Source organism: Pyxicephalus adspersus, chromosome 3, assembly GCF_032062135.1.
Source record: "Pyxicephalus adspersus chromosome 3, UCB_Pads_2.0, whole genome shotgun sequence".
Lineage (NCBI taxonomy): Eukaryota > Metazoa > Chordata > Amphibia > Anura > Pyxicephalidae > Pyxicephalus > Pyxicephalus adspersus.
The window spans coordinates 9359369-9380949 of NC_092860.1; the positions used below are offsets into that span (position 1 = coordinate 9359369).

General features: G+C 39.7%; 1 protein-coding gene across 1 annotated transcript in view; it reads right to left on the minus strand.

The window, feature by feature from the left end:
* RPTOR (regulatory associated protein of MTOR complex 1) overlaps positions 1 to 21581 on the minus strand; it is a 139157-nt gene that overhangs the window by 57293 nt on the left and 60283 nt on the right. Inside the window, exon 5 of the mRNA XM_072403513.1 lies at positions 7051 to 7226. Coding sequence (XP_072259614.1) covers positions 7051 to 7226 — 176 coding nt within the window. The remainder of the gene's footprint in view (positions 1 to 7050; positions 7227 to 21581) is intronic.

The window sequence follows — 21581 nt, forward strand, 5'->3', positions numbered from 1 at the left end:
GGTCAGTGTTTCTCAACTAGGCTTTAATAGAACCCTTCAGTACCTCCAGAGGTTTCTGGGGGTTCCATAAGCAATGAGCAATTTGTGACTGTCAGGTCAGTTAAAGTGACACCAATGATCTTTAAGGGTGACATTCTTCCCAATGGCCAGCAATGTAAGTGGCATTCTTCCTACCACATTAATATACTGTGACCTGTGGATATAGTATTTATACCAGGTGTTCCCTGAAGACCTGAAAGGTACGAGGAATCCCTCATGTTAAAAAGGCTGTCTTAGAAAATAGAATATGGTTGCCCAATGGAACGTTTCTGTAAGAATTGGGTGAAGACTATGTAATGTCTATGGGCACACAATAGACTCTGACAGTCTGGGTTCATTAAGAAGATGCTGTTGTTGGACATGGTGGAGAACCTTGCAGGAACCATGGATAGACCATGTTATGTTCCTCTTGAGGCATACTGAAAATATCTTCACCCCTCTTCAAAGACCAGCAATGGTAGAGGCATGCTTTTTTTTTGACCACCAAGCTAATATACTGTGAGCTGTAGATATAGTAATTACATAAAGGGTTCCCTGAAGACCTGAATGGGTTCCCCCATTTTAATCTGGTCGAAAAACGCTGTGCTTGGTCTACTTTGGGATCAATAGTTGACCTGGCTCCCACTGTTGTCTATAGGACCTGGAGCCACATGGCCCCCAGCCCAGAAGAGCTCCATTCAAGGGCAATAAAGTGGGGGAAGAAGTAAGTATATCTACTTTTCTTTGAAAGTAAAGCTTGTAAAGCTTCTAGGAGTCAATACCAATTGTATTTACATCTATTTTAAAGCACGAATAGACTTTTTAGAAAAGTAACTGACTCAGAAACTTTGTATTGATGAGGCTTTATCTTCCATTCTGTAACAGTCTGTTTAGTTCTCTTTTATACTTGTTCATTCAGCAACAACAAAACAATCATTTTGCTGCAAGAAAAAAGCACTTCAAACAGAAAACCTATTCATTAATAAGTGACCAGTTCACCCCTAAGTGCTGCGGCTCAAAAAAATAGGATTTTTGTGTGTTAATGTACAGACACACACATTGTATATTTCCTTAAACCTTTTCTCTGAAGCATTATTATTTAGTTAATATTTTACAAACATTAAAATGGACACTTTTGGCCTTAATATTACTTCAAACCTCTTAATATTTTCTGAATCCGAGGATTGTGGAATAAAAAGGATAATAGCGGCAGGTGCTTATGTTGCATATTAGTAGTGCCAATTCTTTTTGTCAAATGATGTGTTTGCAGGGGACAAATTAGGACACCCATTAGGTGCTTTATTTTTTATTTATTTTTTTTACCTACAGTATTTAATTGTATATTTTATTTTAACTTTCCTTTTCATTTTGTATTTATTTCACCTAATTATTATTACAAGGGGGGCTGATAAGAACCCTAGGTCAGTGTTCTCCCCAGCTCCTTTTAGCTGGGTGTACCCTCCGGCACTTTTCAGTGACCACCTGGCTGGTTAGGATCACAATACAGGGGTTGGCACCTGCATATAGCTTTTTCCCACGCTTTTCTGAGAATTCAGTAGGTGATACTATTGTGCAGTCACATGTACTCTTTATGGAAACATCAAGGGTCTAATAAACCTGTAATATCTCCCCTCACCCCTCTTAGGCTATGTACACATGTCAGACGATTCTCCACTGATACGAACGGTCCAGCTCATCTTGGGCAAAAAGTTGACGTGTGTACAGCGGTCACCTGATGTCTTTTATGGATCTGTCCTGACAAATCTATGAACAACTGTCGATGATCCATTACAATACAAGACAATAGAGAAGAGCACAGCGGGGTGCCACTAGCTCGTCCTTTGCCTTCTTTATAGAACAGAGTGGCGTGTGTGTACAGTGCTTGTCATATGTCTGTCACTTGTTTCACTGGAAATGATCATGAAAGACAAATGTATATGCAGCCTTACTTTCTATACATGATCTGTGTTAAACAAGCAGAGTTTGTGGCCATGTGATAGCTGTGAACCCAGAAATGCTTCCTTACCATAGGGTAAAGTCATGTTTTGTGGTCAGATTCCTGAAAATGTAACCAATAACCGTGAAGCACCGGAAGTTATCAGCTCAGTTGACTTTTGGTGGGATTTCAAATTGATTGACCGAATAGATACAAATATTCCACTGAGAGTGCTTTGTTAACAGTCCAAGATGGAGCAAATAAGTAAAGTTAATCATTAGGGTGGAGGAACCCCTTGAAAAAACTTTCAGGTCTTTAGGGGCCCCCTTCTATAGTTACTATATCCACAGCTCACAGTAAATTAGCAAGGTGGTCAGTGAGATGAATGCTTCTTACATTGCTGACCATTGGGAAGAATGTCATCCTTAAAGATAGCCAAAAACATCATTGGTGTCATTTAAACTGACCTGAAAGTCACAAACTCATTGCTCAAGGAACCCTTGCAAACTCTAGAGGAACCCTGTTTGAGAAACGCTGCTATAGGCCATTTCTAAAGCTAGTGTGTATGTCCATCTGTCCTCTGGCATTAAACTTAAGTGACCCAAACATGTGCAAATGAGAGGTCCTGCTGAGCAGCATTAAAAGATAAGGAAATGTAGAGCAGCACTGCAGAATTTAGTAATGTTCTCAGAATGCACATTTTTCTTGGAGGATGTACGATACAGCAGGAATTATATTTTGCTCTAGACCAAAAAGTGAACAGGTGTGAGGAAGTGAAGTGGTTATTTGACAGGCAGCTGCATTATGCAGCATCTTAGAATTACCCCAGAGAGTATGTATATTAGAGGACAAGAAATGCATGAGCATACGTATGCTAAGTTTGCAAACTAAGAAGTAATCAGGAGCAAACTTCACATCTCCCCCCCCAGTCCATTGTGAGAGTAAGTACAGGAAACTGGAGATTAGTCATGTTCTGCTGGGAGCACAATGTTGATCATGGGATGTTGGAGATGCTTTCCCCGTACAGTACTTTTCCTGCATTTGAAGGCATCTACAAACATCTCTATGTTCTGCTTCAATATAGACATCTAAACTGACAGGGCTTCTGAGCTTCACAGTAAATCCTTTGGGTAAAAGAAGGGAAAAGATAAAAAGGTTACACTTGCAAACTTGCTTGCTTTCCCTGGATACATGAAAGTAATAAAGGTGTCAAAAGCTGCACTTTATCTTCAAGCAACGCCAATGCTAGATTGTATTTTTATAGGGCCAGCCTATTAGGAGTTAAAGTGAATCTGAACTAAAGAATTAAAATTTTGCTAAGTCATATGGAGGGGTTATTTATGGCTATGCAGTTGCAGCTTGCAAAAGCACGTCTTGTTACATGTGTTTGGAGTCTCACCGTTGTATATCTGCAGTGTGAGATCTAAAGCACTGCTGGTCTCAGGAGATCTTAGTAAGTTCTGCTGATGTCACTACAGCGCTGCTTGTTTTTCTCCTTGTTGTAGGCTCCAATGTGAAAAAGCAATGTGTCATTTCACCACCATAGTGGTCACCCACATATGGGGACATAATGCAGAAGGCTGCATGGTAATGCTACATACACATGATAGATGATTCTCATCCAAGCTGAATGGTTGTGCTTGTCTCGGGATAAAATCTAGCATGTGTACAGTGGTCCCCCAGCATTGTTTACTATTTCACCCTGGTGGATTAATGAACAACCAAGTATTTTCCTATAAAAAAAAAAAAGAAAAGCGCAGTGTGGTGCTGTATATATGGCACTCATTCGTTCCCATCAATAGAAACTATCAACAATCTGATGGGGTTTAGGTCTGTAATGGGAAATGATCAGCCACAGATTGGCCAGATGTAATATTTGTGATAGGGTATTTACAAGTGATAAGGTATTTACTGGCTGCATGCAAACTTCAGTTCCTCCTGAATACCTGTCCTTGCTGTCAATCTTCACTATGTTGTATAGAAAAGTTGACAAAATTTTGATTGCATAGGATGCCTGGGTCTACTGTTGAGCTCTGTGTTTTTTACCCTGTGGATCCTATTATTGGTACAGGGCTGTGTTTTATGTTGGCGCTATATCAATACTGTTTAATAATAATATATTGCCAGGGTTTCCTATAGTGATGAAGTAGCCTCTGAAGAAACCACAATGTGCAGAAAGGAAACATGCATCCAACACAGCTAGACGTGTCCAAGATTCCTTGGACAGCAAAGCTTAATGTTTCCTGACTTTTTTTTTTTTTTTTTACAATGGGGGAACCCTAGAAAAGCCTTTCAGATCTTCACGGAACCCCTTCTATATTTACTATAGCCACAGTACATTAGTGTGGTGTCAGTCAGGTTGAAAAAAGTCCATCAAGTTCCACCCCTAAAGAATAGACATAGTTCATAAAAAGGCAAAAAAAAACAAAACAAAAAAAAAACCCTGGTTCAATTTGCTCCAACAAGGGAAAGAAATTCCTTCCTGATTCCATGAGGCAATTGGATGTTCCCTGGATCAAGTCTCTGTTATTTTTACTTTAAAGCTTTAATCCCTAGTTATATTCTGTGCTTCTAGAAATCATCCAGCTTTTTCTAATAGCAATCTATAGTAGCTGCTGAAACTACTTCCTGAGGGAGCCGATTCATCATTTTCACAGACCTTACAGTGAAGAATCCCTTCCTTATCCGGAGATTAAACTTCTTTTCCTCCAGACGGAAACAGCGCCCTCTTGTTCTTTGTAATGACATTAAAGTGAATAACCGAGAAGATAATTTTCTATATGGACCATTTATATAATTTATACAGGGTGATCATATCCCCCCTTATACATCTCTTCCCAAGGAAGAATAGTTAAGTTTAGAAGGTCAGTAGGAAGAATGCTTCTTACATTGCTGGCCATTGGGAAGAATTTTCCTTTACACAAATGTCCCCAAGGCTTACAGGTACACACGTCATAGAAAAAAAAAAAGAACGAACTGCTGCAGCACTGCAAGGTGCGCGGAATGGGCTGGGAAGTTATTTAACGCACGTGTGACGTTTTGCAGATGAATTGATCAATGTCAGAGCAAACCATCTCTACTGCAGCTGTTCATTATCATGCAAATTAGCTGATAACAGAAATGAATTATCAGCCCGAACATCCAGGCTACAGAATTCAGGAACTTACAACTCAATTTACAGCAGAATGCCAGATTCGAAGAAAATGAACCGGATGATATAACGGCAAATTATTCAAGTGCACCTGCGGTTTTCAAATCAAATGATATATTGCAAAATATAATAATGATTTTTTTTTTCTTATTTTAATTCATGAGGATTTCTGGTCTAATTATGGTTCATTGTGGTTTTACAGGCAAGCAGAAGAAAATACTTCATCCTGCTCTGCTGCTTCATGTTCCAGTATTAAATAAGGCACATCGGGCACTTCTCACTTTCAATACAGCAGATAGGTGTTTGAATGACAGTAAATCCTAACACCCTCCTAGATTACCATGATAATAGTAAATATTTTAAAGATGGTTGCATACTTTAGTTATTGTGTTGTTTTGACCTGCACATGTCATTGTCTTCATATCCTTTAATAAAAATTATTAAAACTGAGGATGATGCAATTCATATTAATATTAGAGATAAAACTTTACAAATGCTATCTGTTAATAACAGTTATTTGTCCCTCCTCTAAGGCACGTTGTCTTGATGTCACCTTCGATTCTCCCCTCTCATTTACCCTAATATTCAGAACAATTCCAGGTCCTGTCACTTTCACCTGCGCAACACCTCCAAAATCCACCCCTACTTGTCCCCATAGACCACCAAATTCCTCGTACACACTCCTATCATCTCTCGTCTGGACTACTGTAACATCCTCCTCTCTGGTATTCCACTAAACTGACTCTCTCCTCTACAATCTAATATGAATGCTGCAGCCAAACTTATACATCCTTCACACCTACCTGATACACAGCCTTCCCACCACTCCCCTTCTGCTACACCTCTTTGTATTTTTCTTCATTGGTTTCCAATTCACCTTAGAATCAAATTGAAGCTTCTGTGCCTTGCCTTCAAATCACTCAGCAGTTCTTGTCCCACTTACCTTTCTGACCTGATAGAAAAATACTCCCCTAGTCGCTCTCTTCACTCCTCCAATGACCTACTAAAGACTTCCTCACTTAAAACCTCATCACACGCACAGCTCCAAGACTTTTCTAGAGCTGCCCCAACTCTCTGGAATGGTCTTCCTCGTCCTATTCGTCTTGCTCCCACTCAAAACCCATTTTTTCACACTTGTCTACTCATCTTTCTGTCTTTTGAAACCGACACTTCTTCCAACCACTACATACCTACACCAACACTACCTACTAATGACTTCCTCATCCATAACCTCCTCACATGCACGGCTGCAAGACTTTTTTTTTAAGCTGCCCTGACTCTCTGGAACCCTCTTCCTTGCCCCCATTCTGCTTGCTCTTACTTTCTGCTCATTCAAACTTGCCAACCCATCTTCTTCTGTCTCTTAAACCCTCACCCACCATTCCATATCCCTCCTCCTATTCTTGCTCTTCTGGGCAGGGTCCTCTCCTCCTCCTGTGTCATTGTTTATATCTGTCTGTGATTTGCAACCCTTATTTAATTGTACAGCGCTGTGTAATATGTTGGCGCTATAAAAAATACTGTTTATTAATAATAATAATAATAATAACAATAAATGTGACATTAGTTACTTCTATGCCTTGTTACAAGTCCGAATGTGAACCCACTGACAATTTTTGGTATGTATGGAGCACAGGCAGGGAAAAAATGATCTACCTATGTATAAGGGAATCAGTCTCTGTAAGCTACCAATTCAAGAAGTCATAGAAACAGCAGAGACACATTGATACAGGGAAATAACCTTGCAAACTGTATAGATACTGGAGAATAGAATGAAAGCAGCCTCAGACAGAGCGAGGTCCGTCCATAGATTTAAGAAAAATGACCTTGCAAGCTGCACTGCAGCAACTGACGAGCAAAGACAAAGGTGTGTAATACATTAGCACATCTAGATAACTAAAATCCACATAAGGCTCATCATTATGTATGGAAAAAAAAGACTCACCATCGCAGTGCAATTTTAATTGGTGTGGTGAGACAGGAGGTAAAGAGGTCAGCGGGAAGGTCAGGGTTCATAGGCAGCAATTCTACTTCGTCACAGGCCGCCAGCTGAATGCAGTTCTTCATTGAGGGTGGCAGCGGCATCTGTGCCAGTGGGTGGCTAGCAGTAATGGCAGCAACCTGGAATTTATAAGAAAAGAAGAACAATGATTTTTCTGGACATTAACAAGGCAGAATGACGCTGTAACAGGACGGCTGTGATCTTCAAGGACACAGCAAGGAGCCCTAATCTAGAAGTCTTCATTCTCATCAATGATTCTTTTACTGCATGTTTTAATTTCTTGGGGGATTTTTTCCCCATTTGGACCCCCAAGTTTTACTTTATTACTCTAGAAAATTATTTATATAAAGAATACAACAAAGAGAAAATTAGGGTTTTTTTGGCTCTGTATATTGAATGTGTTCAAGAGTTTATAATACAATGTGATAGATTGGAATTATACAATCTTACAGTAACAAACGTATGGACCCTTCCTCCATCTGCACTACATTCATGCAGCGAGGAGGGGTATTTTTTCTTCAAAACTAGACAATAGCGTCTATTTTTAATGGTAGATCCTCACAATGTATTACTGTTTTTTTTTTTGTTGTGTACCTTCTGACGCATTTCTCCCTACAGGGCTTCTTCAGGGGACTGGGAAACTTTGTACAGCATTTGTTAATGCTTTACCACAGATAACATAGTAAGTAACCTCTGTTTGCAGTAAACGAAAATTGCTAGTTAAATAGCCTGACCATTTTGTGTTCTGACTAAGTTGATTAGGGGGTTGCCAGTTATTTAAAAAGTTGTTGAATGCTTCTTAGATTTTCTGAATACCCCTTTTATTTGAGAAATTTTACTGTGCAATGGCATATTGTTCCTTATGATAGTTGCTGTGTAACACTCTCATTGGAGCATTCTTCTTTCCCTAAATGGAACAAATAATCAACAAGTTGACAACAAGTTAACATTCATAAAATATATATTCATATGCAACTTAGAGGTAAATTGTATAAGAAAAATAAGAAGGAAAAAAAAGGAACCCCAATGATTTAGTCACCTGGAATCTAAATTGTGAGAGGTTAACAGAGGAAGAACTCTGAAAAGCAAACTTTATTAAAAGCAAAGAAGTGCCTAGGATCTCCTGTTCTGTAGGCCTCATAGCCATCTATCGGCACGTCTGCCTCTTCTGTAAGGAAACCCAAAGACAACTTTGTATCACTACTTTGCTACTCACAATTTTCCTTGCTGAAGGTGAAGCTGTACCAGAAAATCTGCAATGCAAGAAAGTCCATGCTTCTGCTTTATCTGTTCTTTAGATCCGTGATCCCTCCATTTCCCTGACTGCTTTATGAATATGATTTCATTAACCATTTAAAGGTAAGCTCTTCATGAGGAAGCAAAGTCATGCTTCTCTACTAGGATGGCTGCCATTACATTAGGAGAAAATTTATACCAGTAATGGAGAAAAAAACAAATCATAAGCAAAAGGGACGACTAACCCTTTTGCCCTTTGCTTGTCTTAATTGGCATCACCAGCTCAGGTCCACATTGGGCCTTTTCTCTTCTTGCGTCACCTGATCCTGTCCATTTCTAAGCAGTACTGCTTGCTTGACCAGGAGCACCAACGTCCTTTATTCAAAATCCACCCTGGTGTCCAATAAACATTCCTTTTACTTGCCATGCACCTTTTTTTTTACCAGCTGCACAAAAAATGTAAAAACACTGGTGCAAACCAACCAAGACATCATGACTTGAGAGGTTTCTGCAGCAAACATTCTGCAAGCAAACCCTGGATATTCCAAAATCTGGATTTTAAATGTTTGGTCAAGTTGATCCAATAACTTTGATTTTTTTCCCAGACCCATAAAAATAATACCCATTACAGGGCTCCAAAGCCATCTGATCAGAATGGTAGCTGGGTACTTTTTAAAAAAAAAAGTTTAACAAGTAGATACGAAAACTTTAAAACGAGGCCGACGGGTTCAATTGCTGACTTAAAACAATTCTATTTATTCCTTATGCAACTGTTCCACGGTATTATAAAGCTGTAACAAAAATGCTTCAACTTTGTTTTCCAACAAAACACCAAACATAACCTCGCTCTTTTCTTCGAGGTGAGTCGAGGGTACATTTTGAAAACACAATGCCAGGTTCGGGACCAGAATTATGCTTCTGCAGACGAAGGAATGTTTTTATTTTAACATTTCAATGTTCTGCAGTGTATAAGAATCTCTCTCTGTTGAATAACCACAAAACAATTGTAGATAATATATGATGTGACATTTCAGTTTGCTGCAAATATTTGTCATAACTTTTATTGAAAACTCATGCGCGGTTGAGTTGGTGGGGGCAATAGAAAGGAAGGGGGTCCGTCTTTATATAATTTTTTCTACCAATCATATCCAGAACTATATACTCTAAGCAGGAATAATTCCATCGAATAGGATATTTCATTTTTTAACATTTTTTTTAATATTCACTGCTGTTTAGCCAACAAAGCTGTTCTTTTAAAATGGTACCTGACTTCTCTGAGTACTGTAGATGCGTTTCTCAATTTTATCGTATCCCCAGCGACCATGAAACCCTTAATAAAAGCACTTTAATGCATAAGTTGGAGGCTGAACTCATTTCCTAGTGATCAATGGAGGAAAGCAATCTTATTAACACAATGGGCCTTCTGATGCTCCAACCCGGAGATTCTTAACCAGGGCTCCATGGAATCTTGGGGTTCCTCAAAAGCTAGGGGGTCCTTGACCTATGTCAAACTGACCTCCCATTTGATGATGCCTGCAAAGTTCTGGTGCCAACACCACCTAATAGAGGCTACTGCCTATTGATGTTTTCAATGGGAAGGTTCTTTCAATTAGCCAACAACATGAGGCTTTTTCTTCCATTGCCCCCCAATAAATTGATTTTATCAAAGGCTCCCTGACACCTGAACATATTTTAAAAGGTTCTCCCAGGGTTCCCCAGGGGGAATATCACCAACAAACTTCTCTAATTGTTGGAGAATGTACGGTTTTAAAGGATCACTTTCACATATCCTTTGGTCCTATATCCCCCAGGTCTTTTTGGAACATCTTTAAGATCGGAGCTGTTAATCACGTTCATCTCCCCAAGTCCCTAGTTAGCTCTTCTCATTTTGGGTATAGACTCCATCTCCACCTCTGTCGGAGTTCCTATCATTCATCTTTTGTCAGCGACTAAATGTATTATACTTCACAAATGAAAGTTTTCTCAGTCCACCAACATTATCAATGCCGTTAGCAGGCTAAAAAAAATCCACCTTTTTAAACCTTAAACCTGTGCACTTGAAGCAACCCATTTATAGTACATAAGGCTCTGAAAGATATAAAGAGGCCTGCAAGAACTACCAGCAAAATAGGTTTTGTATGTTTTATAAACAGGTTTTCTATGTTTCCTATACAGACAGTTCTGGCTTCCACCTAAGTGGTACAACCACGAGATTTCATGATGGCATTTAAAACCTGCCTACCTGATTTGCTCCTGCAAGAAAAACAGAAGTTTATGGTTCCCATGCACCTCCAAAACATTATATCTATGTGTTTTTGGCTGCAGGGGGAAGAGGCTTGTTTATACAATATCTTCAGTATATCTTCAGTATACGGTCATGCCATGCTTTTTCTTTTTGTCCAGTACATACATGGAATTGGTATTTTCTTTTTTGTAGATAGTGCTGTCCCCACTGTAATATATGCGGTACCTTTTTTTTTTTTTTTTGAGACTGCAATCATTTTTCCATGATGGGGTTCCAAGCCTGCCTACCTGATCTTTATCTGAATTCTCCCTGCAGACTACACACGAATCCTGCAAGAAAAACCGACGTTAATGGCTCACGTGCGCAGCAAAAAAACAAAACAAAAAAAAAACCCAACTATCCTCTTGCAGGGGGATTAAGGCTTGTTTGTACAGAATTTCCAACTAATCTACAGATCTGTAATGTCAACTGTAGGTCAAGCTTCTTTACCCATGCATTTTTTTTCAATCCGCATGGTTAAGTTGACAAATAGCAGATACATAGAATCAGTATTTTGTTCTGTACAGACAGTGCAGTCCGCCTTACTATAGAGAATTTTTGAGACCGAAATCATCTCTCCACGATGCCATGACAAACCTGCCTACCTGATCTGAGCCTGAAATCTCCGAACTATAACACACCTCCTGCAAGGAAAATGACATGACTGGTGTTAATTTACATCATAAAAGACTAATCAACTTGTCTTCATTTCATCTTCAAAACTGTGTATTGCTTAATGAAGAAGCTCCCTTATACAGGTTACAAATGTTCTTAAACAAAATTGTACGTTTGCCCTTCAGTTTAGCACAGTTGCACCGGTTCATCTTTAAATTTCAGTTTTTTAAACAAAACATAAGTTGATACTCCATGATGCAATCACTGGCCACTTTATTAGGTACACCTTGCTAGCACTGGGTTGGATTCATTTTACCTTCAGTACTGCCGCAGGTCTTCTTAGCAGAAACTCAACCAGGTGCTGGAAACATTCCTCATATTGACATAATAGTATCATACATTTGCTGCAGATTTGGCTGAACATCCCAGATGCAAATCTCCAGTACCATAAAATACCTAATAGTTGCTCCTTTGGATGGGGATCTTGTAACTGAAGAGGCCATTTGAGTCCAAGTGACCCCATTGTCATGTTTTAGAACTCAGTTTGAGATAAGATTTGTGACATTATCCTGCTGGAAGTAGCCATTAAAAGATGGGGAAACTGCGGTTATAAAAGAGATAGAAAGGACCAGCAACAATACCAAAGATGGATGTGGCATTTAAACCACGATCAATTGGTACTAAAGGGCACAAAGTGTGCCAAAAAATAATGCCCCCCTCCCCCCACCAGCATCACCAGCTCATGACACCACCACCAGCCTGGACCATTCATAAAATGGCGAATGGATCCATGCTTTCTTGTTGTTGATGGCCCATTCTGACTCCACCACCTGAATGCTGTAGCAAAAAACAAGACCAGGAAACATTTCTTGTCAAATTTTGGTGAGCCCATGTGAATTGTAGCCTTGAGTACTTGTTCTTAGGTGACAGGAGCCGCCCCTGGGGTAGTCTCCTGTTCAGTCCAACCAATCTGTTCCAGGACTGAACTTGTCCAGTCCGGGATTTCTTCTGCAGACCTTGGATGTAATGAGGTTGTTGGAGTTGCTGTTGTCTTTCTAACACCTCCAACCAGTCCGTTCTCCTCTGACCTCTGGCATCAACAAGGCATTTTCACCAAGAGAAATACCACTCACTGGATATTTTACATGTATTGAACTTTCCCTGTAAACCTCAGAGATGCCTGTGCATGAAAGTCAGAGCATCAGCAGTTTCTGAAATTCTCAGACCAGCCCCGTCTGCCACCAACAACCATGCCACAATCAAAGTCACCTAAGTTCCCTTTCTTTCACCGTTCCAATGCTTTGTTTGAACTTTAGTAGTCTTGACAATGTCTACCTACCTAAAGTTGAACAGGTGTACCCAATAAAGTGACTACTGAGTGTAAAAGCAATACAAGCAGTTTCTTTTTCTTCCATGATACCTTTACAGATTCAGTTCTTTCTTCTGTGAAAGCCCACCTGGCAATATAGGGACGATGTGACACCATCTGTGGGACTGCGATCATATCTCCATGGTGCCAACCTGCCTACCTGAATTGGTTCTGAACTTTCCCTGCTGACTAAACACGATTCCTGTAAAACAAATTATATGACCCATGTTAATAATCCGAGTTCACTGTAAACACTAAAGAATATGCCAAAGAATATTATAGTATATTTCACATGAGGACCAGAATCAGGAGCTTCTGACTGTTAAGTAGTAGATCCTCTCTGCAGCCAGTGCAGGCACAGCAGTTGTCAGCCCGGTAAATGTAGGTGATGGCAATTAAATATATTACAGTATTCCCCCCAGAAATTAGGCTGGGTGGGAAGAAGCTTGTAGGCGGCTGGTGGCCCCTGTATTGTGACCCAACTATTTAGTAACCACCTAAAAACAGCCAGGTGGTTACTGAAAAGTGCTGGGTGGTGCTGGGGGCTGGGAAGAACAATGTAATAAATTAAAAAAAAAAAAGTTTACTACCAAAATTTCTATGAATCGTGGAAAAGGGTAAAACCCTGTAAAGTTTTTACTGCTGTACAGGGCTCCGTTGTGAAGATTATCGGTCTTCATTTTAAATTTTTTTACCCTTATGCGAATTACAGAAGGGTTAATACATTTGTGCATGGACCAAAACCTAACCCAAAGAAAAGGAGTAATATGAAAAAGAGGCACAAACCTGTGGAGAAATTTGTTTGACTTAGCTTTTCAGTGCTGCCTTTCTAGTCTCGTAATGCAGTAAAAAGACATTTTTGGACTCAAAAGAATCAGCAGGGGGTCAATAAAGGCATTCTTTTCTATTAACTGATCTGGCTTGGTTGTAAGTGAGCATTTTCGGGTCCCAGCATTCCAGCTATTTTCTTATGCGTTAGTTGTTAGTCTATTGTCACATGACTAAAATAGCAATAGCAGGGCCGTCATAGTTTTGATGAATCAGAACAGATTTGGGGGGAATTTGCAGCTAATTTTTGAGTTTTTTTTTTTTTTTGCAAGGTGCAGGCAGCAGATGGCTGGTTAGAGGTCCAGCAGACATGTGTGGCTTTTTCATACCTACAGATGGAAGAGGACAGACTTGGACAAACAGAGCAATCTGGACGCTGCTTGGACGGGGGAGCATGCCAAATTATAAGGCACTGAACTCAAATTTTCTAGAGCTACAATTACGGCTGATGAGGTGATGAACTGGCTTATTGATGTAGCCATGCAAAGGCAACATTTTGAGTTCAGTCTCCGTGATCCCCTTTTCCAGAAATTGTGCAGTGGCCATACAATGCAATAAGCACCAGTGCCATACCCAAAGCCCTCAGTACTCAGGTTTATCTGTGAGAGGATACCCTCCGCCAGACGGCACCGGAGGGGGTGAGAAGAAAAATTAAAATGTTCAAGGAAGTTTACAAGCAAAACTTGGGGACAAATTATAATATAAGAAAAGGACTACAAGTGATTAAGAGGAGGAAAACATTATTCTCTGAATTCATATGGGGAGGTAAATGTGCTAGACTGAGTCTCTGTGTGTTGCAACAACCGACTAGAAATGGAGGAGTTAATTTCCTGACATTGAGTTATATAATGCTGTTTTCATCCTACAATACATTAAAGATTGGTTACATAATACTTGTATTTACACTGACTCAACCTTGGACCAACAACTCATACCAAATATTCATCTAAAATATGTTTTACACATATGGAATTACTTGCTGAGGAAGTCACGTCAAACCCCCTTTTGTTTTCATGCTGGACAGTGTGGCATAGGATTGGGGGAAAACATCTTCTGAATAGACACTCCTGTCTTTTTTTTACCACATTGGGCAATTTGGATCTCCCACATTTATCCCATTTCTGCAGAAATGGCCTATTTTTCACAATCTAATGGTCAACTCACTGGTGGATGGGAATGTGAAAGGACCCCTCCGGTTTGAGGAGGTGGAGGCTAAATTTCCCTTTTTGAGGTCAGCAATTACAGTCATACACTTCGAAGGTATTGAAGTCCCTCTGTACTAGGAACTGGAAGAATCCTCTGGATAGTTTGCTGTTCAGAGGCAATCCCTTTAAAAAAAAGCAATCACTGAAAATTATAGGATGATTAGGTTAGTTTTAGATTACTCCACTATAAAAACGGGTCTGGTTAAATGGTCTGATCATTTCCCAAGTATATCAGCTGATGATATCCTTACTGCATTCTCTAGGGCGTGGTCAGTCCTTCCTTCGGCGATGTACAGGGAAATGACTCTCAGAATCTACCATGGGGTGTATATCTTCTCACAGTGTGCATATTTGATGGGCTTTGCCCGTGCCTCTAACTGTCTTAAGTGTGCACATGATCGGGCAGACTTATACCATGCTTTTTTGGAACTGCCATAAAATAAAAAGGTTCAGGCAAGAGGTGGCTCATTACATTAGTGGTCAGTGCCCACTGACCCCGGAATGGGCTATTTTAGGTACCTATCATCAAGGTGCAAAGATTACCAGGGGCAGCCGCAGTTTATTATCCCTCTCCTTAGTGGCCAAAAACACAATACTACATAAATAGCTAGAACCAAATCCACCGATACTTGGGCTTTTTCAGGAAAAATTGGGATATGTTTTCAGAATGGCCTAGATTGAGGCATCTCTGGATAAGGAAACTAAGGTGGGTAAATTTTTTGAAATTTGGGAATCCTATATAGAGACCCACGTCAGATTATGTCTACCTTTGCACATACCTCCTGGTATGCTTTGCCCATGTTAGAAAATTACCCTCCTGTCGTCATAGATGATATGTGAATGGAAACTTTCTGATATTGTAAACGAGATGGTGTAACCATTTTTTCCTCCTTCCATATTATAAAGGTATTTTTTCATATGCGTGTCTTTTTGTTTACTTTTGTTTCTGTTTAGTTGTTCTTGTTTTTTGTTTATATATTCCATGTATATTTTTCCACACATTTGTGTATTTTATGTCAATCTTTTTATTATAACCCTGACTGTTGTTTTGTTTTTATTGGTATTTGTTGAAACATGCTTCAAAATTTAAAAAAAAAAATGAGGAAGACTTTAACTAGATTTTGACATTTTCTGTTGCCAGGAAAAGCACATTCATTGTTTCTTGTAATTCTCCACCAGCTACTGAGTTGGACTTCTCAGTAAGTGGATTTCTTTGCTGTGTATTCCTTGGCTTTCCATTGCCAATGGCAAGCAATAAAATCAGAAGAAATAGGAAAGCTGGAAGACCCCAGCAAGAAGATCATCAATAATGAGCATCGGAGAATGTTAAAGTAATGTGAGCCCAAAGCTTTCCCAAAGTGCCACAGTATAGTGCAGGAATAGATTAACATTTATTATCTTGACCAGCTGTTCTATCTGTGCACAGCCAGTAGTTTGGAAGGTGACACCATGTAACTCTTGTAAATTTTTATTTCACCCAACATAACAATTAAACCAACAAGCAATTTTGTTGTCAATTGCCACCATAAACAGGATGTAAAATCCCTAACAAGCTATCAAAGTTGAAAGGTGCATGAATAGCTACATGATGAAATTTTATGTTTGGTTATATCAAATCTTGACAATTTATGTACAGTACAAGAACTAATCTCAAATATTGGTTACAATATAGATCCAATCAAACTGTTCAGTTTGTCATTGGCAGTGTTCTCTCCAGCAAATTTCAGCTGGGCGCAACCCCTGGGACTTTTCAGTTACTACCTGGCTGTTTTTGGGTGGTTAATGAAAAGCTGGGTCACAATACTGGGGGGCACTGGACATATGGGGGCATAACACAAAGACCATGGAAAAAATGGAACATACTAAGAGGGTGGGCATTAGAAAATTGGAAACAAGTTTAAGGGGGGGTGGCTGACAGAGTTATAGGGGTTACTGGATTCCTATGGCAGCAACTGGGGTAAATTTGTCAAGTTACCCTACTCACTTTTTGACCACCTGCCCACAGCTTGGGAGAACACCGATTGGTAAAGTATAATACGTCAGAAGGTATGACAGGCTTTTAATTCTGATGATGCCCCCCTCAGTTTCTTTGAGTCCTTGATCTTAGGGGAGTCAAGGAAAAATGTATCTATTTCTTAAAGAAATGTCAGCTGTTAGGTTAATATTACGATTGTAAGAGAACAGCAACTCTATAGGAATATTAGCCTAACAGCTGACGTTTCTTTAGGAAATAGATACATTTTGAAAATATCCCAAAATGAAGGTTATTCCTTCTCCGATATGTCACCAGAACAAGTACAATTTTCCCTACCTTTCTAATCCGGCTACAGATAATAAATCCTGGACTCCCCAGCTGGGACACCAACTACAATAAAAACTTCCCAAAAAGTTTCATCCTGCCACTCACTAATAAAAAGCTATAAGTTTCTGGAGTTTAAAAAAAATGGTTTATTAGGATAACGAATAGCAAGGAACATCCTGTACCATAGTAAAGTTTATTTTTTCTGAAGCATATAAGAGGGAAAAATGGAGAATCAGGATGCCCTGCTAGGTCAAAAATAGGAAGAGCATTAAATGAGAAATATCTATTTATCACCTTCAGCACCATGCGCCCCCAGACACCAATATGTGGCGGGATATTAGAGCTCACAAACGTAATGCGTTTCTGATGGAGAGGAGGAAACTTGCTGTTCCCGAACATTGCCTTCACAATGAAACCTCAATACAACGTCAATTCTGCAGACAGGAGAGGAGAACAAGGACCCCTAGGTGATCCAGCCCGCCTTTCACTCTAGAAAATGAAAAATAATGCACTCCCTGTGTGACAATTTATTGTATTTAGATCTGGTATTTGAAAATTACTTCTGGTTTTTATAACTTACTTTTATATGACTGGGTGTCTCTTCTCCACTGACTATACAATTACATGGACATATGTGGCGCTACTACATCAACCCAACCAAGTGCTGGGTAAAAAAAAAAAATCACGGTGATAACTAGTGAGTGGGGAATGAATGGTCCATGTCAATTGCTTACATTTCTTTCAAAACCACTTGTGCAATGAGATAAGTATAGATCAATATTATCCTCAAACTACTTTCGGCCCCTCTAAGGCAGTGATTTCTCAACCAGGGTTCCTCCAGAGGTTGCTAGAGGTTCCTTGAGCAATGAGAAATCAGTGCCTTTCAGGACAGTTTAAGTGTTACCAATGATCTTTTTGGCTATCTTTAAGGGTGACATTCTTCCCACTGATAACCATGCTAACATGCTGAGGATACAATAGCAGGGGTACCCCGAAAATATTTCAAGGGTCCCCTCATGTCAAAAAGGTCGAGAAGGGCTGCTCTAAGGCATGCTATAGAACCTTTTTAATATGGTAACATAGCAAGAAGCTTTTTGTGACTTTACCAGGCCTGTAAAATTCTTGCCAAGACAGCTGAGTGCTGGGACATTGGTTTATTGATGAAGGTATGTCCTCAGAGCTACATCTCATGTACAAAGAACCAACAGATTCACATTTAACGCAGAAACATTATTTTTGGTGGAAACAAAACACACATGTGGATTGAGAAAGAGCTAGGAATAAGTAGACTAGAAGGTAATGGCTAATACAGGGCCAATACCACTTGGAATTTCCATAGCCCAGAAGCCGCGTTGTCAAGCAACTGCAGGAAATTAGAATCTCAACAGATTTCGGGTAGATTAACAGGTATTTGCTCATGATGAAGAGTACAGGAATATACTGTATAAAAATAATCCTCCCAGCTTCCTGTAAGCCACCTGAACATCTCCCCAACCATTGCATAAACATGTTAAGATTGCAAGCACTGAGAAATTCATACATGCACAGTGCAGAATCTCTCCCTTTAGTCTGGTTTTCTGCAGTGGATTGTGGGAAGATCATATAAAGATTATGTTTCATGCTGTTCTACCAACAGAACTTTAAAACAGCCATCATCTATGACGGACGCAAAGTACCCTACAAACTTCCCTTGCTCGGCACGCAATGTTTATTACTTGTTATAACACAGAGTGATAATGGAGTACTTACGTACGGAGTCGTACGTAGTGGAAGAAGCTCCTTTTTTCCTCCACACAGGAATGCCTAAGTATGCACTAATGAACAATAGTAGAAGAAATCTTGATTACTCCTCAGCAAGCATCGTTCATCTTGTTCGATGTAAACAGCTTCCTGGTGTTTGCTAAATCATTCAATGCTAACAGGCTCACAGCGCAGAGCAATAAAAGTTAAAATGATAAGACTGAAAGTGTTCCAGAGTGTAGCGGAACTTTTCAGATGGACAGAAGAACTGAGAATTACTCTGGCTTTAGAAAGTGAATAATAATTCAAGGACAATACAAGTGTTGGTGGAAGGAGATAAGGGTTATAAAAGGAATCTTGTCACTTTGCCCTGACAGCTGATCACCAGCTCTTTAGGAGCTTGTTAAACATCCCATGCCGTTGTAATTAATATGAAGCTGTGCCTGTTTTGTGTATACAACATTGTTACTTTTATGGAGTGGGCCTGTGCAAATTTGTACCTATTCAAATAAAATAGATGGTGTTCTTTGAAAAGAACTTGGCTGAGAGGAGACATTGTTAAAAAAGACCTATAACTAATGATGGCTGAGAGGAGATGTGGGAAGAGAAGACCTATAGTGACATTGCTTAAGAAGACCTATATTGATGTTGGTTGAAGAGGTATTGGTTGAATAGACCTATACTGATGTAGGATGGGAAGAGGTATTGCTGGAGAAGACCTATACAGATGTTGGTTGAAATGAGGTAATGCTGGCTAAAGACCTATACTGATGTTGGATGAGAAGAGGTATTGCTGAAGAAGACCTATATTGATGTTGGATGGGAAGACCTATGCTGATGTTGGTTGAAAAGAGGTATTGGTTGAATAGACCTATATTGATGTTGGATGAGAAGAGGCATAGCTGGAGAAGACATATACTGATGTTGGTTGAAAAGACTTATTGGTTGAATAGACCTATACTGATGTTGGTTGAAACAAGTTATTGGTTGAATAGACCTATACTAATGTTGGTTGAGAAGACCGTGCTCATGATCTGTGTTTTAATTTATTCTAATGGCATTAATTGGAGTTATGGTTGGAGTTTTGTGCAGGAAACACGTATTCCTTTACAAAAAAATGATCAAACCATGTCTTTATGGAGCTGCCTTTGTACAGTCATTGCTTTTGAACAGAAAGAGGTCCTCCACAACCATTTCACTAGTTAACAAAAACCAATTAGTTGCCTGCAAAACTCCGTCAGGCTACTTTAAAAAACATTCCACCATATTTAAAACCAAACACAGGCATAGACTTTTTTTAATCTTTAGCCTCATGTTAGCCTGGGTTCTAAAGGCTAAATCCTATCCAGAGAAGTGGCTGAACTCACCCATTGACTTTAGATTTCTCTCCGAGGTTCCATAGTTGACAGCAGAGGGATGACGGGAAAATATGGGGAGATAATCTATCATGTCAATTGTGGTAATGGTAGAGCAAAATGAGCTGAGGTAATCAGGGGGTGAAGTCGGGTGAGCTGAACTACTAGGTCACTTCAGAGCCAGGTGAGCTGAGCTGCTGTGTAACTGCTGAGTTGCTGCTGAATTTCTCCACAGTTTCTGCAGCTTCAGGGGTCAGTAAGGGCTTAAAGTTCATCTTGTATCTAAATAAATACCTAAAAGCCTCTTGACTGGTTACAGGTTCACTTTAATGTTCACACATAGCAAAAGGGCATCCCAAATACCACCGCTGTTTTGACCCTTCTCTATTCCGCTCTCCACTATCAGATTCCTCTGTCCTCAACTCCAGGAATTAGTATGCTGCTGAGCCATTTTTTTTCATGACCTTATTAATACCCTCTTCTGAAATTAGATGTTTGTTTTGAAAGTGAGCAAGATTACAATCATTTGGATGCTTTGGGTGCCAATTATAACTGAACGCTGCGCAGGATGATGGTTGTTGCAGCTGAGAAATAAATGAGCTCTCACTGAAGTCTCAGAGCTCATAATTAGGTAATGCTCGGTAAAAATGCTGCTCTCTCCTCCATACATATGTATGGATACGATAGATAGAGCATGGGTTGGATAGCAGGGAAGAGGGGCTCGAGCTGGACATGGCAAGACCTTGGTTTGCAGTGCACTGACTTGATGGGATGAGATGAGATGCGAAGGAGGAAATATTAATAACAGTAGCGGCACGCAAGGAGTTCCATTTTTCTTGTTCGGAAGGATGGAATGCCTGAGGCAGTGCAGAAGAAGGAGTCTGTAAATCATATAAACAGCAAGCCTCTCCTGACAACAATTCGTTGTATAATATAATTATACCCCAAGCTGACTATATACATCAGGGCCGAGGTATAAAAAATGCATCATAAGAAAGAATTTGTGGTTGGACCAGTGAGATTCCAGAATTCCAACATGCCTCAGGACATCAAAACTTTTGGTTTTATTAAACATAAGTGGCAGAAATTATTTTATAGTTGCATGGTAAGAACGTTTCATACGTTCTACGTTGTAGAGTTTAATCACCAGACTCAGGGACTTGCCTAGTAAGATTTTTGCAGTTTACAGATCCAGCTAACCAAAGACATTACAAAGAAACTCAGAGCTTGAAACAAAGGAGGTAATCATGAAGTTGGAACCCATAAAAAATACAAAGGCTAGGTAGATTTTATTCACAACTAACATATTAAATAAAATAATAAAATTAAAATATTACTTTTCTAAGGATTGAAGAATGAAACAAGAAAGGGATGAATGTATTTATTTTACATGATGAGAAAAGAGACATGAGAGAGATAGAAGAGAGAGATAGAAATGAGAAGAGGAGAGGGGAGGGAGAGAGAGACGGAGACAGACTGAGAGGGGAGGGAGAGAGAGACGGAGACAGACTGAGAGGGGAGGGAGAGAGAGACGGAGACA